Source organism: Sinocyclocheilus grahami, unplaced genomic scaffold, assembly GCF_001515645.1.
Source record: "Sinocyclocheilus grahami isolate Dianchi unplaced genomic scaffold, SAMN03320097.WGS_v1.1 scaffold131.1, whole genome shotgun sequence".
NCBI classification, from domain to species: domain Eukaryota; kingdom Metazoa; phylum Chordata; class Actinopteri; order Cypriniformes; family Cyprinidae; genus Sinocyclocheilus; species Sinocyclocheilus grahami.
In genome coordinates, this window is record NW_015505310.1 from 1584060 (window position 1) to 1600531 (window position 16472).

Below are 16472 nucleotides of genomic sequence, written 5' to 3' on the forward strand. Positions count from 1 at the left end.
ATATGATGGATAGAATTGTGAGACACAGTAAATGACTTGCACTGAAACATGGAGCCTCCAGACACACAATTCTCTCTTGCTTTTTGAGGGAATCCTCTTTATAGTTCTACAATGACCTTACAGCACTAAATTCTCTCTAGTAGTAGCATCCATAGCCCCTGTTTGCATAAGAATGAGCCCTCTCCAGCAACCAAAGAGCCTCTAGCATGGCCCTATGACAGTCTCAAGAGAAACAATAGACTACTGTTGACAGCTTGTATCTATCAGAGATGACTGGTGTAGATTTGTTTTGAATACACTAATGTTGTTTCAGATAGGGGTGAACCAACCCACTTCTTTGTGAATATTTAAATGTCTTTATGTTAGATTCATCAGGTGATAGAGAAGAAATCCCATTAAATACCTTTTCAGCTCAAGTTGCTACCGTGATTTTATGCACTAGATAAATGCAAGGTGACCAGTCATGAAATTTGTTAAACTGTTACTCTATGCAATACATCTCATTTATTATATTTGCCCTGTAAATGATCAGATACCTCATCAATTGATTCAAAACCATCTTTACAAACCAACAAACTTGTAAAGGGACTCATACTTCTACCAACCAAATGTGCTAAATTTGGTCTGTTCATTTATCTATTCCTAAGGCTGGCAGTCTCATCCCCATGTACTGTAGTCTCATGCCACTTAGTCATCTTTGAACTTTGCAGACTGCAACATTAACGCACTATGAGTCACTTTTACAGTATATGGCACTAAACAAGCATAAAACACATTAAACTATTACCACCAACACCTAGAAAATGCTTCAAAATACTTCAAAACAGTAGCTCACACCCTCCTGGGGGAAGCTGTTATTCAGAGCACTTTTGATGGGGGGTAATTAGACTTAGCTAAACAAACTTCTAATTACTTTAGAAAAACACTGAATGCAAACAACAATAGGGGTTAAGGCCCTCACTGCAGTAGCACTGAAATCACTGTGGGCTTCTGCTGTCAACTCAACCAAGGTGTTGTGATTAATTTAGCTGACTGCAGCGGAACTCTTGCAAAAGTCTGAAATAATTAAAAAAGACCAGAGCTAAATATTCCATCGTTACTTACAATACGCAATTCATTATGCAGTGTCTATTACATTTGCTATTAATTATAGAAAGTTTATCATGGAAAATAATAAAACCTGCTAACTACAGTATTAAATATCCTGGAAGCAAAGCTGTAGAGCTCCATCAATCTGTAAGAATCCATGTTACATAGACATACACCGTTTAAAAGTTTTAAGTCAGTATGATTTTTAAAAATACTTTTATTCAGCAAGTGTGCATTACATTTAACAAAAAGTGACAGCACACAATTTACAAAATATTTATAACATTTTACAATGTTACAAAATGCCTATTCCAAATAAATTTGATCTTTTGAACTTTATTCAAAAAATGTTGCACATTGTTTTTCAACAATGCTAATGGATGTTTCTTAAGCGCCAAAAAAAAAAGGCATAACAGAATGATTTTTAAAGGATCACTAACCTGGTATACTTAAATTTTGCTAAATTGGAACAACTAATTTTGTACTTAATGGACTTTAATTGTGCAGAAGTAGTGCAGAAGTCCAAATAAAGAGAAACTGAAGTATACTTTGGGCACACTTTCAATATCTTGCATTTAAAGACCGATATTATTCAAAGATCATACAGTCCTCATCAGTAGTGACATTAAAACACATTTTAGGCTTAAAATTAAGAAATGTGCATTGTGCACAAGTAGCACTCCGAATAAAGTTTAATCATTTTTATATCAGTAAGTCTCAAGCAATGTGTCTATAAATATGTTAACAGATTTGAACTATACTTAGTATGAAATAAATGTTATTTAAATATATTACATTTTCCCCCACAGATATCATTACTGTTTATACTCTATTTCTGATCAAACTTGGTGACTTAAAAAACGTTTTTTGAAATTCTAGAATATTTGTCTGCACTTTCATTATTCCTATAATCTAAGATTGTTTGTACTGTCTGCATGTTTTATTAACAGATGTTAATATGTAAAATGTTTTTAAAGTGTTTATTGCACTGCCTTGTAAGGCTACTCCTGGTCAAGATTGTATTTATGTGTCCCTTGGGGGTCAGAGGTGACAGAATTAAGGGACAGCCTCAGGTGACAATAGTCACGGTGCACAAAGGGCTGGACCCCTAAACCTGACCCACCTAACAATCACAAATTATACCACAGACTAGAGTCAGAAGTAGTAAGCCCCTAAAAAGATTTTGCTTTAGGGAGGCATGGCCATTCATAAAACAGAATGTTTGATGTCAGGACACAAGCTTTCCTATGTCACATTCCTCCATTCTACCTGACTCCACACCTCTGTTTCTCCTCCCCCATTCCCGATCTCACACAGACAGAATAGGACACAAGCCTAAGTCAGTCACAGCGGCAGGTGCTGCTCTAAATTGCTGCCCTGCAGCTATAGAGAAAGCACACCTACCCAAGAAAGAGCAATTTCAGATTAAAACACAACACCCCTGCACAATACAAACACAGAGGACCCTGAGGGTGCCAAACAGTGCACATCATCCAATAATTAATGAAGGCGGCAACCCCTTTTCTTTTGGTGAAGGAGTTCACCGAACACTCATAAGCTGGTTATTAGGAGACAGTTTAGCAAAAAGGAAAATTCTGTCTACAAAATTTTTTTTGTACATTTAATAAGTCCAATAGTGCTTGGACCCCAACATTCTTCAAAATTCTTAAAGAAGAAAGAAGGTCATACATGTTTGGAATGACATGAGGGTGAGTAAAAATATTTTTTTTTACTTTTAGGTGAACTATTCCTTTAATGGGATGGCAACTATGCCCACCGCTGTCTAAAAGTTTGTTCCTCAAATTTAATGAGCATCTTTGCAGCAAACGATTGGCAGGTTGCCACAGTTTTTCTAGGTTTTTGATCAACACGAATGCTAGCTGGCAAGGGACGGAGTGTTAGCGTGCCAGTGTTAGCGCACCACGCCCGATCTTTACTGCGAGGAAGATGGGGGTGTGTGGTGTTGTATGGGGGGTATTAATCACCACATCAAGAGAAAAGATAATCCCTCAGGGCCAGAGAAGCAAAGCGTTGCTCAGTCTCTCCCTTTTTCCCCCCATCTTTACTACCGGACAACTGCATTCCTCTGCTGGGAGGGGCGCCACAACCACCTAATTCTCCTGCGCGCCCAGAGAAAACCGACAAGGCCTCAGCGTCAGCTACAGGTCATACATTTAATGTCAAACTTTCCATTGCTCTTCTGTTATGTATAAACACAATGTTAGAACTATACGTGTTAATAGAATCTGCCCAAGGGATACACAGATTTTGCACGACCTACATCAAATTTATGAATTAACAGTTGTTAAACAGTGTTACAGATCACAAGAACTAATTCTGGAATTAGTTTGAACTAGAAACAAATCTTGTCCAGAGTATAGAAGGGGAACATGCTAACTTACACCAAAGAAGAAACTGTCTGATGTGTAGTATTGTTGTAAATCTCCATCTTCATAATTCATTGATCCACTTCAGTCCCTTAGATTTTTATGCTCTCCCAAAAAAATATTTTTTCTTGCATGACACAATGCTACATCCAAAGCCTTTCAAACAAGACGCTCCATTGTAGGAAAGCAAGGCTATTGTCATCAGGACTTTATATTTAGCGTGTTCATCCGGACCTGGACATACCTTTTGACTTTGTTGCCACCAAAACTATCCAGAATGACAAGGGAAAACCCATAAACACCCCCAATACACAGTAACACCCCCACAACTGTTTTTGCTGGGGCTTACCACTAAATTCCCCACTACTGAAATTATTCACTTGAGTGATCACACTAAACAAAACCAAGTTTCATAAGTGATAAAATAATTGTTGTACTCTACTTACGAATTTCGTACACATTGAAAAATGTCTGACTGCTGTTCAATGTTTAAAAGCAAATTAGATAAACTTAAATAAAAAGGCACTAAAACAATCGGACAAAAATGTTACAGAGTTTCAAACGGTTATTACTGTATTGAAAATCTAATTATCTACTGCTACCATCAAAAAACAGCCCATCTGAGACCATTTAGTAGGAGGTTTTAGAAAAATCCCCATGTACATTTGCTTTCAACTTTGCGGGGGATTTTGACAGAATTCAACAATTGAGCACTTCAAGTAGTAGGAAAACAAGCTAAGTTTTAAGAAAATTTTGTTCATTTTAAAATATCTAAACTCTTTGTAGTTTTATGCTATGTGAAGTTACAGTAATGGTAAATGTATAAAACAGTCTAGAGGGCTATTTATATGTGTACATTTATATGTATACACTGGCATCACTATTACATTACATAGGAGGAGATAATTTGAGTCAAGAACCACTTATCAACAATCTGATTTGGCTCCTTTTGACAAAATGAAACCTGACTAAAATTAATATTTAAAGAGGATTTATTCATTCAAGTAGGTCAGAACTTGCATTTTGCATAATCTGCCATCTCGAAATGCGTCAAAAAAAGGTCACCACAGTAATTCCTCAGATCTTAATGACACTGCAATATCCTCCTGAGACCCAGCTATGGAGTTTTTGCCTCTGTAGTGGACATTATATTTTAGTGAATTTCTCTGAGAACTCAAATGCACAGTTTTAAGTCTGGATGTCCTGTACAGAGCACATTCACGGCTTTCCAGAGATACTAAATGATTGGATGTTTCACCATCACCACTCCCTCGCCTTGGTTTTTAAAAATGGCTGACATTAATTTAGTGATAAAATTGTACATCCTTATGGAAATACAGCAAAATATAATATTTTGTAATTATAATTTAAATCGGATTAATTTTCAAATTGTTTGTCATAAATCAACATCTCAGGAAAATGTTATGGGGTTTCAAATCAAAATATGACTTCCTGTTATGAAACAGGACATATTTTCATACACGTCCACTGTAGAGGACACCAGGACTAAAAGCATGTTTATTATACATTTTGGGAGACAAAAGAATTGAATAGGAAAACAAATTATATATCAATATTCTTATGAAATATTAGATATTATTATGAAAATCTGGTCAATTACTATACTCCCATTATTACACTTCTTTTTTCAACATGCGGTCCCAACAGCACTTTAATACGCAAAGTAGATACAGTGTATAGATAACATTGTGCTTAATGGGAAAACCAGTTTATGGAATTTGTAAACATATATTGCATAAAGCAAAATGGTTTGTCAAATCATTTTGTTATATATTTTATAACATAGCTGAGAACCATCCTTAAACAAAGTTAGGTATAAAAAAATCCTGAAACCTAAAAATTGATTGGATTAAAAAAAAAGAAAAAAAAAAACATTGTTTTAGCCTTTTCATGTCTATTCTTGTCATTTTATTTTTAGAAAAACTGAGTCCTGGTGTCCTCTACAGAGGACATAGCATAACATATGAATATAATACCATTTTTCAAAAATGTCATTTTACCAGTTTTTTCTTATGCTCTAAACCAGGGCTGTCCAAACTTGGTCCTGGAGGGCCAGTGTCCTGCAGAGTTTAGCTCCAACTCTAATTAAACACACCTGAACCAGCTAATCAAGCTCTTACTAGGCATAGAAACTTCCAGTCAGGTGTGTTGAGGCAAGTTGGAGCTAAACTCTGCAGGACACCGGCCTTCCAGGACCCAGTTTGGACAGCCCTGCTCTAAACAATGTAATGACATGAAAAAATACTAAATTCACAAAGCTTTTTATTTCTGGTTCTCAGGAGGATATCCGAAATTGTTATTGCACTTTGGTGCAGTTTTTAAATGTGAAAATGTGTGAAAAGCTTTTTGGGATGCGTTTAGTGAAATGAAGTACTCACTGTTAGGGGCTCCTCAGGCCCACGCATCGTTATGCAGTCCATACTAATCTGTATGGTATTGGATGCTGATCCAACTGCAGAGCCCTCAGAAAAGTTGAGCTCGATAGGCTGCATTGAATGTAGCGCAGACCTAGAACAGAAACCAGTAAATTGATTGAAAACAGTTTTGTTTTGTTATTTAATTATTTACACTTGCATATTTTTACTCTTATTAAGAAGATAAAGTAAAATGTATTAATTAAAACTTTGTTAACTAAAATGTCATCCAATAAGTGGGTTACTGCTTATACACTAATAAATGGTGTTTAAACAATTTTTATTCTTAAGCTGATAGTAAATATCACAATTACAAAGTAACAGCAAGTAATACATTGAATTGAACATGAAAGTAGAAAGACTGAAGTTGTATTTTCGAATAAGACACACTTCAATAATTTACAAGTGTTTTTTTTGGTTTTTTTTACAGTTTATTGCTCTTCTTTAAATATTTATTCAAATATGAGTGAATTTGTAAGGTACTTCATAACTCACTGGTCCAGCATCTCCAGCAGCTGGTTGATGACGTCTTGTCCGAGGATATCTGTACCCTGAGAGCCCTGGCCTTGTGACATGGAAGCCAGGAAAGAACCTTCAGCCCATGAGAGACAGGCTGCTGCTGGTTCCCTCAATCTAAAGAGATGGAAAGAAAATTTAAATCAATAATTCTGCCAAGTGTATCAGGGCACAAATTCTATGTAAAATGTTTCTCAGGTGATGAAAAGAAAATGAACAGTATTTTGATAAATTTCCAAAATTGCAGGTATTGTATTGGAAACATTTTAAATGATCTAAAGAAAATATGGGTGTGCATGCAAAAGTTACTTCCAGGGTTTTGGAGGGTGTTGTGGGTGGTTTCCAGGTTGTTAAAATATAGTTGCTATGGTTTTCTGAATGGTTTCTAAGGGTGTTGCCAGGTTTTCATTAATTTTAGATGGTAGTTTTAGGTAGTTACTGTGTTATTTTAGGGTCACTGAGATACTATTATAGTTTTTAGTAATATTTCAAATTCAGTTTTATATTATACATTTTATTTTTAATTTTAGTAAATTGTGTTATAATAGTTAATAGTTTTTGTTATTTAAAATAAATATTGTCAAAACTATCTATTCATTTTCATTTCAAGTTTAGTTATTTTTGCAAATCAAGTTACACTAAATAAAAATTAGAAATGCTTGGCAACTAGCTGAAATAAAATAGGTTTAGTTATTTTAGTAAATTTTAGTATGCTTACTGGCTCTGAGTCTAACCCTAAGTCTACCTGTATAATTTTGTCACTAGATATTTACAGCTCCTTTAAGACCAGAAAAAATAAAAATAAATCACAAGCTGCACAATTTGAAAAATCATCCATATCTTTCACACCAGTGGTGTAGGAGTTACGAAAACCCTTATCCTAATAATGAGAAACAAAAACAGTGATGTGAGTTGCAATACTGCTAATTACAGTAACAAACGACTTGAACTCAAATCTCATTTAGTAAACTGATACAGTATTCATTACCGCGTTAACGGTGGAAAGAAGGCACTGCACCCATTCGGAATGTAAAAACACAACCCATTCTTAATAGCCTCTCCCCCACAAAGGCCATACTTTGTGCCTGTCTAATGCAACACCAATAACCAGTGTTAACATGACATTTAGGAGCAGTAGAGAGAATAAGACTGTCAGTGAAATCACGATGACCCTCTCCATCTGAAATATGACACCAAGCCAGAGCCCAGCGTCTCATTGTTCCTGCTGAGGAGCAGCACACGCTGACGACCAAGCAGAGCGGAATTCCCCCTCGCTGTCTATATGATAGCAACACCACCGCTATGCAGCATTCGGAATGTGTGTGGCTGAACTGGGCTTGGCTGTGGATGGGGGTTGAAGGTAGTAAATGTATGTATGTGTGTGTGAGCGTCTGGGAGTTGGGGAGTCAACCCATAATCTAACGTTGGCACTCGGGTGTGGGGCTGGAATTCCCCTACATTCTGTGAGGTGGGGAGATATTAATATACTAAGCTATGTAGGCATGCCTAATAAATGCTGAATGCTTTAAGGTCGAAGGATGTCAGATTACTGTATCCTAGACAGATACACAAAGCAACACTAGTCTTTGATATCACTGTAAAATGACACTTCCATGCCAGCCTTTGAAGATAAACTTCAGTTTATAGAATTTAAAGGGAAAGTTCACCCAAAAATGTAAATTATGCTGTCATTTACTCACCCTCAAGTTGTTGTTTTTTTTCTTCTATTGAACATAAGACATGAAGAATATGGGAAACCAGTTGCTGATCCCCATTGACTTCCATAGTACAGCGATAAAAAAAAAAGTCAACTTGGAACAACTATAGGTTAAAGGCACAATATGTCATATTTTTTAATTAAAATATCCAAAAACCACAAGAACAGTGTTATATATTTTGCTGACTTATGTACTTACAGTATCCCAAATGTTTCGAAAAATGTTTAAATCCAGAGAAATAAGCAATTTTAACTAGTGACACGGACCGTGTCCATAGTGTCATTGTGTCGCCTGCCAATGACGTCTTAAGCCCTCGATTTCCGGTTTTGTTTTGTAGAAAACATGGAAACACCGAAGACGCTTTAATATGTTGTGCATTTTAATAGACCGGTGACAACCGCACAGAGTAGCATAATAACTAGATAATTCAAATATATCTAGTATGATAAAACATTTTTAAACTATTTTTTCCCCACGTACGCATGACCGGAAGGAGCGGAAGCGGTCGACTGTGACATAATAAAAGCTCCGCTGCTTTCGAGCCGTGTGTCACGCTCATTCAGCGGCCTCGTTTCGCTTCGACAGCTTTCAGCCTCACCCTGCTTCATTCTACTACGTTAATAAATCATTAGCTCATCCATGAACATGATTTCTGCCCGAGTCCCATCCGATTGCATCGGCGTGTTTGGATGAAGACCACAACTCCCATGATTCCACACTCAGTCACGGTGTCATCAAACCACGCCTTTGCCTCTTTGTTTATTTTTAATACCCGCTCTCTAGCGGTGAAAATTACATTTTGTGCCTTTAAGTAAATTATGACAGAATTTTCATTTTCGGATGAACTATCCCTTTAATATTTTTTTACATTAATTTGATGAGTTAAAAAAGTTTACAGTTAGTTAAAGGGGTGGTTCACCTAAAAATTAAAATTCTGTCATCGTTTAATCAGCCTCACGTCTTTTCAATCCTGTAAGAATCCCTTTCCTCTGTTCAGCACAAAATAAATTATTTTGAAGAACGTAGATAACAAATGTAAATGTATGGTGAAAAAATACTATGGAAGTCAATGGCTACCGTCAACGGTTTGGTTACCAACATTCTTCAAAATAACTTTTGTGTTCAGCAGAAGAAAGAGACTCACACAGGTTTGGATGGACATAAGGTTGAGCAATTAACAGACATTTCATTTTTGTTTGAACTATCTCTTTCTCCTAATGAATGCAGTCGTACTTTTTTACGTACAATATATACATATATATAGGGAATCAGTTGGGAGCAATGGGTTTTAACTAAACCTATTTTGTGAAGAAGACAGAAATGCATGCAGGTTTGGAATGATATGAATCTAATTTCTGAACAGAATTTCCATTTTTGGGTGAACTATCCCTTTAAGGGACGAAATGCACGTTCACTTTTTACAATGTAATAAAACCAATTAAATCTACGCCCATTTCCTAAAGGAGGAAAATGGGAGGGGCAAAAAAGCATTTGGAATTCAGCTTCAATACCATGAAAAATTCCTCTTTTCCATTTTCTTTCCATGGGCTCCCCAAACAGCTCTTCAGAAGAAAAGAAGGGTATATACTCTTTTTGTCTTTGTTCAGCTGAAGAGGTGTGGCACAAAGTGAATGCTAGAGTTGAATTACTGGGACAACGGTGTGCTGCCAGGCCTGTCACTGGGGATAAAAGCTTTTTCAACTCTAATGTTTACTTTAAGCCTCATAGATATTGTCATTTGGCACACTGGAAGACGCACAAATGCCAAGTCCAATGCGTCAATTGTCACGGTGTGTCCACAGGTCCATACCTCAGCATTCCTACCTCCCATTGTAAGATACAAATCTAAACCCCACTGCATTTTACACTGTGAACATGAACAGTCAGAGGGGCTTTTAAGGGAGTTAGCAAATACAAAATAAAAGCAGGGACCTAATTTACTGACAGCTATTCATACAGTTGTATTAATGAATTAGTCACCCATTACAAGTGCAATCAAATAGAATGGCGCTATGGAGAACAATGGGTACTTATTTATTGGATGTCATTTTTATAAAATGGGTGGGATCTTGAACAGATAAACAGAACTGGGTATAACATTGAGACGATTTTGCAACTTTTTTTAGATTTTGCCATTTTTTTTGCAAGATTTTTTATAGATGTTACAAAGTTATAAGCAACATAAGGCGATGCATCTGAAAATAAAAAAAGAGATGTATATTCTACTGTTAAGAAAAAGCAATCTTCCTATTCATTATTTCATGCAGAAATCAATTATGCTATCACAAACAAGCAGCATCACTCCATCAGTGTAGATAATATTTTTAGTATTGGTTGGTTTACTTTAGAATTTTTTTATGCTAAAACAAATATAATCCCTCTAAGAATGCACTGATTCTGATAATACTAAGACAATATTAAAATTCTATACTGTCAAACTTAAATTTTGAAAATTAATAAATGACTAAATTTTAAAATAAATTACTAAATTTGAAAACAAATAAAATACTAAATTTGAAAAAAAAAGGAAAACAAATAAATGTGAAAATAAATAAATTCAAAAATTCATAAATAAATAAATAAATTGGATTTAAGCATCACAACATTAAGGAACACCATAAAAAATTATATTCATTTTTGAAATTATGTAAAGATTATATTTAACAGTGTTATCATATTATTAGTGTTTTTAAAGATTAAAGGGATAGTTCAATAATGTTGTACAATAATGTAAACGTTCAGTTTCTTGCACAGATCGAATGTTTCACTATAAGACCTCAATATAATGTCAGGAGCCACAGGTATTAATTTTGTGTTCCTTGATATGCTTTTCTTTTCTTTTCTTTTCTTTTCAATCTCAAAAAACAGGCAGCCGCTGACATTTTATGAATCCAGTCCAAGGACCACGGTTTTAGTTGAAGGGGTCATATGATGCGATTTAAATTTTTCCTTTCTCTTTGGAGTGTTACAAGCTCTTGGTGCATAAAGAAGATCTGTAAAGTTGCAAAGACTAAAGTCTCAAATCAAAAGAGATATTCTTTATAAAAGTTAAGAGTCAACCACGCCTACCTAAAACGGCTCGTTCTAACACGCCCCCACATATCTACGTCACGATGTGGGAAGATTTGCATAAAGCCGCCCAAATGTGCACGCAAAGAAAGAAGGCATAACTTTGATTCTCGCTGTAGTATTGTTGTTGCCGCAGCCGCCATGTCGTGAAGACGCTGTGTGTTTCATTGTGAAAGCGAAACTACTTTGTTTGTTGAGTCCAGCCCGGGGTCGTCACATGTGGTTGCCGCAAGCCGTTCTCAAGGCCGCCGTGTGTGACACTGTGTGTTTTGTTGTGAAAGCGAAAATACTTTGTTTGACCTTCCAAAAGAGGACACGACTAGAAATCAGTGGTTAAGTTGTATTTACAACACTGTTCCAGAACAGTTCAACCCAAAAATTCAGATGTGTGCAGCACATTTTATGGAGGACTGTTTCTTGATCCTGGTAGAGTAGACTACAATGCCGGCTGGTCTGACTCAAAGACTGTATGTAAGTTTTCATTTAAAGGATTTGCCACTGATGATTCAAACGTGAGTTTTGAGCAGTGTAGAGTAGCGCTTGTTTGTCATTTCTCCAATCACAAATGCAGACATGGTTTTATGTTCACGCGGCGTGACGCAACGCAACGCATAAAAAGACAGTATAAGTCATTATAATAGTATGTGGAAAATAATGTTTTTTTAACCTTAAACCGCATAAACACATTTCATTACACCAAATACACAAAATAATGTTCTTTTTAGCAACATCATACGACACCTTTAAAAATCTTTACTGCTCTCCTCAAGAAGAAAAAGTAATCTACATCTTGTATGGCCTGAGGATGAGTTTTGGGTTGAACTATCCCTTTAATTCTAATTGGGATTATGGAAACAATACCATTTTAATTACATAAAGCAACATTTTAATTTTAAAAAGCCCTATAAACAACTCAGTAAGAAGCAACGATCAATAAACCAGTGGAAGCAACTTAAGCAAAGTGTTTATGTCACAGGGGTATGTCATCTACATCACATATCATGGAAGACTGTTTCATTTATAGTTCTCTGAGAATGCTAAATGGTTCTACAATTGTCAATACGCTTAGATTTAGCTTTTGCTATCACACTCAACAAAACCACAAAACAAGATACTACTTCTCTTCCGTCAGAGAATTTAGTGGCTAATAACTTACACAAGGTTCAGCTCTCATTGATATGTTATTGCATTTAATATTGTCAACATTACAGGTTGGTGAGAGCATGAGGACTATATAGGTCTCCAGCAGGTGCCGAGTGACTGTTGTCTCAGGTCACACATTGCAACAGGACATGTTTCAGATCCCTGGCTGAGAACCGAGAGTTGGGTTGACAGCCCTGGTGTCATGACATCATCATCATCATCATCATCATCAAACCTGTGCCAGGGGACTTATCCAATTAGAGTCGAGTGAGGATGCAAGTCTGGCAAAAGGTCAGAAAACGAAGGACGAGCGGATGCTAGACAGCAAATAGAAATACAATATGGTTGACAGAGATTTTCAGCCAAGAATGACATCATGGTCCCACAAAAGGTGCAGCATCCATGCGTGAAAATATTCAGCTTTGATTTACACCCACAGATATGACAGGTGAAGTTGATGGGCAGATTTCTGATCCATCATCAGCTAAAGTGGGAATGACCATTTCAATTAAACATCTAAATAATTTATGTTCACTTATTAATTGGATCAAACATATTAGCACTCATAAAGCCTGATAAAACACAGAGTGCAACCTGAGAATGAGTAATTCTAGAGTCATGCAGCAAAGGAACACTGTCATTCTCCGTCGAAGCCTAAACATGCTCAGATTTCCTCTGAATTCTGCTTTAATACTGTTGCCGCCACATCTGTCATTATCTCAAATCAGTCATCGCATCCCCTAATTTAGCCAAGAAATCCTGCTTCTTTTCCTCATAGTGGGTAATTAAAAAAAGGAAGAGAAGCTTCGTTTTTCGATTCCTCTAAAAATGGCAAAAATTTCTTGGAGACAATAGTCAGCAGTAGTTTTTCATTGTGGATATGTGTAGGGTGGGCTTCATCTCTAGTGGTAGCTTCTTTGGAAGCTGTGGGCGGGTGTCTGGTTACTGGGGGATTTATGCATTCTGCCTGAGGGAGAGGCTGTACTGCGTCCACTTAAACACAGACCAGGCCCCTCGCAGACAGGACGGGGTCAAAAGTCACAGCTTAACAGGGCTGCCCATTGTCTCCTGACAGGTTGGGCACATCCAGCGATGAAAATGCAATCAAAACAAACAGAGCCCTGCAATCTGGGGAGACAAGTGAGAGGGGCTTCTCCACTATCTTCATTAATCAGAGGCCAGGGAACGTTCAAAGGGATCTGCCGACCCTGCCCTCATCCTTCAAACCCGGGGCTGCATGATGGACATGGTGGCTCAGACAAAAGATTGGTAGCCCCCATGATTTCTCCTCCATTTAGACACGTGCTTTCACTGTGAACGGCCCCAATTTCTGTTAAATGTGGCAAAGGACTGAACTGTCCCAAAGTTATACAATTTCATATGGACTTGTTTCACTCTGCATTTGTTTATTTAGTATTTAAAAAATGTGTCTGCATGCCAATAAGGAATAGTAATTTATTCAATTTTTTATATTAGATTTTATTCAATTTTTAAAATATAATAAATGTTCACTGTTGGTTGTAAGAAATACACAATCAGCTTTGTTCAAATAGCATTATTAATGAGGTAAATATGTGAAGTATGCTTTTTCCTAACAGAACAGATGTAGTACAAGCACATCAGAGTAAACAGGTGTGTGGCAATATGATTTAACTGCTTGGTAATGAAATATTACTCATTCACAAAATCTACACAGCATTTTCACCCATTTGATTATTTATCTTTCCAAGAGGGTCTAACTTTTTGAGCATTTGACCAAAGGAAACGCATGTTCATCTTATTTTGAGAACCTCTGTTGATGTTATTTTTACTCTTTACACGTCTGTTTTGTGGTTAGACCTACTGATAGCAGCTGGATCAGTCACAAAAACAACAGTCTCTGCAGGTATACCCACATGTGCTCATAGGCTAAGACCTAACAACCTAGAGGTAAGTGAGGCTGCTTGATGTCAAAAAGGGATATATTATGGTAACGGTAAGGTTTTACATAAATTACAAATGTTTTCTCTGGTTTTGTGTTTTGTTGGTTTAAAACTTTATATTAGAATAGTTTTTTTTGTGAATTTTATTCTTCAGTAAAATTCCAACATAGTAATTTTTGCCTCAGCTGTTGGGTAAACAAATGAACATTGCGTAAAACCACACTAGCATTCAGGAAAGGGTAAAAAAACAAGTGTATATTAATCAAAATCAATTGTTAGGGCAAATTTTCAGCTAATTCAGCTAATAATTAAGCCATCACATGTTTTAAATTTGACACATTTACAAAATTTATTAAATCCATTTTTGCTTTCCAACTTTCATATAAAAAGGAATTTTATATTTGCAATTTTTTTTATGTTTAATGAATTGTCAATTTTAATTTAGCTAAAAATCAATCAAATACTGTGTAAGGGCAGGTTTCTTTGGAACCTCTTCTTGAACAACCTTTAGAGTTGAAAAGATAATGGAATATATATATATTTTTAAAGTAGACTTTATATTACATGCCTACACAGAAATTGATAACTAGCACCATTTTTTTTCAACTGAAATTTACATGCATTAGATTAGCAATATTTTTACATTTAAGTGCAATTAAACAATATATTTTTGAGAATTTTACAGACCTGAAAATAACCAGACATGAACAAGCATTAGTTTTTCCCTATCTTACCCTGTGACTACTGTCAACATACCAAATTGCATAAAGGCCACAAGTATCTCATTAGAAAAAAATGGTGCTATTCATTTTATATAACCTATTTTACCATAATTTATTAGTTGATAGATTAAATATTCAGAGCTGCTAAGGAAAGCTGGTATTTAAAAATGCATGTAGTGTATGAAACTGCTATTTCAATTGCCTTTTTAAAGAGGTGCCAATTGAAATGGAATACTACATTAGAACATCATTAACGATACAAGCATGAAAACTGAAGCCCTAGCTATATTAATATAGCTTTATTTAGATTTGAACTCTGTTCAGATCCACAAAAACAAATGTCCAGTAGCAAGTGCATGAAGAGCTAACAAACAAGCAGGCTGAGGATCGAGTATCCAGACAGTTCACCTTAAACTGCACAAAATACTTTCTTTGTCGCCATAAGAACACCACACCTATAAATATCATAGCCAGGCAGCAGCTGGAGAACCAGACACAACTGTTAGCACCTCCAGCACTTCTCAGTCAAGACAGTAACTCTTTAATGAGGAGAATAAGAACAAACACACTGTTCTGGACCATAGAAACAGGCAGTCATTGCTTTGCAATATGTGCTCATATCTAATTACAAATGAAGCAACTAAATAAAACCACATGCACCATGTGTGCATGCCCAAGTAAGTGGTCAAGATAAACCTAGTGACCTTACAAATGGCTCTTCAGAACTGGCCAACAAACTGTAACTCCCATCTTACCGTTGAAAGGCTCGCTCTGGGCAGAACTGAACTGCTGCATAAGGAGAGGTCATACTGCCAGACTGGGGTCTTTACTGAGGTCGTCAAGGTTATCGGCAAGTGGCCCAAGCACATGTATTACAGCAGATCTGGAGTTACAAATAAATGAAAAACATAAACAAAAAAAGAAACCGTGAGGCAGATTAAAGTGCTAGAAGGTCAAGTGCACAGGAGTGAATCAAGTGTGGAGGATGTTTTAATTTTGGTTTAATCTTTCTACAGCACACAAGCAAAGGGGCGGCGTCAATGCCAACATGCTGACCAATCCCTGACAACAACTGGACATGGTATCATACCCCTTCAGTTGCAAGGATATAGATATTAGCAACAACCCCCACCCATTCCATTTCAAGTCCATGTCCCCAGTGATGTCTGTCTAAGCACTAACCTGAAAAGCACATTCTGCCGTCCATTCGCTGGCTGCCATTTCTATCCAGAATCCCAGGAGCTTTCAGCTATGCATGGTGATTGCATCACACCAGTCGCTAAGTTCTATTTTAATCCAACCAGGTGAAAAAGATGTCCCATCAAATAGCCCTCAGTGACCACGATGGTTTCCTGACCTGTCAATAAGGCTGAAACACTGTGTTAAAAGTTTATCGCCTTGCTTCCCTTCATCCGCTAACATGCAGAGCAAACGCCTGTGACAAGATAGACTAATCTTAATTGGCAGATTC

At 36.5% G+C, this 16472-nt stretch overlaps 1 protein-coding gene across 1 annotated transcript; it reads right to left on the reverse strand.

The window, feature by feature from the left end:
* Nucleotides 1-3078: 3078 nt before the first annotated feature.
* LOC107590674 (tumor protein 63-like) lies at nucleotides 3079-15973 on the reverse strand. The gene is made up of 4 exons (XM_016279575.1): nucleotides 15757-15973; nucleotides 6407-6544; nucleotides 5872-6005; nucleotides 3079-3248 (listed from the first exon to the last, which is right to left on the reverse strand). Exons 1-4 carry the CDS (start codon nucleotides 15807-15809, stop codon nucleotides 3079-3081), a joined length of 495 nt encoding a protein of 164 aa, XP_016135061.1. The 5' UTR covers nucleotides 15810-15973.
* Nucleotides 15974-16472: the final 499 nt, after the last annotated feature.

What these genes read in the sequence shown, in the direction of transcription:
- LOC107590674 (XM_016279575.1), bottom strand. Translation starts at nt 15,809, where the DNA reads ATGACCTCTCCTTATGCAGCAGTTCAGTTCTGCCCAGAGCGAGCCTTT. An exon ending in CCAGAGCGAGCCTTTCAACG is followed by an intron (nt 6,545 to 15,756) that starts GTAAGATGGGAG and finishes CCATCTCTTTAG; the next exon opens with ATTGAGGGAACCAGCAGCAG. An exon ending in CTGCTGGAGATGCTGGACCA is followed by an intron (nt 6,006 to 6,406) that starts GTGAGTTATGAA and finishes TTTCTGTTCTAG; the next exon opens with GTCTGCGCTACATTCAATGC.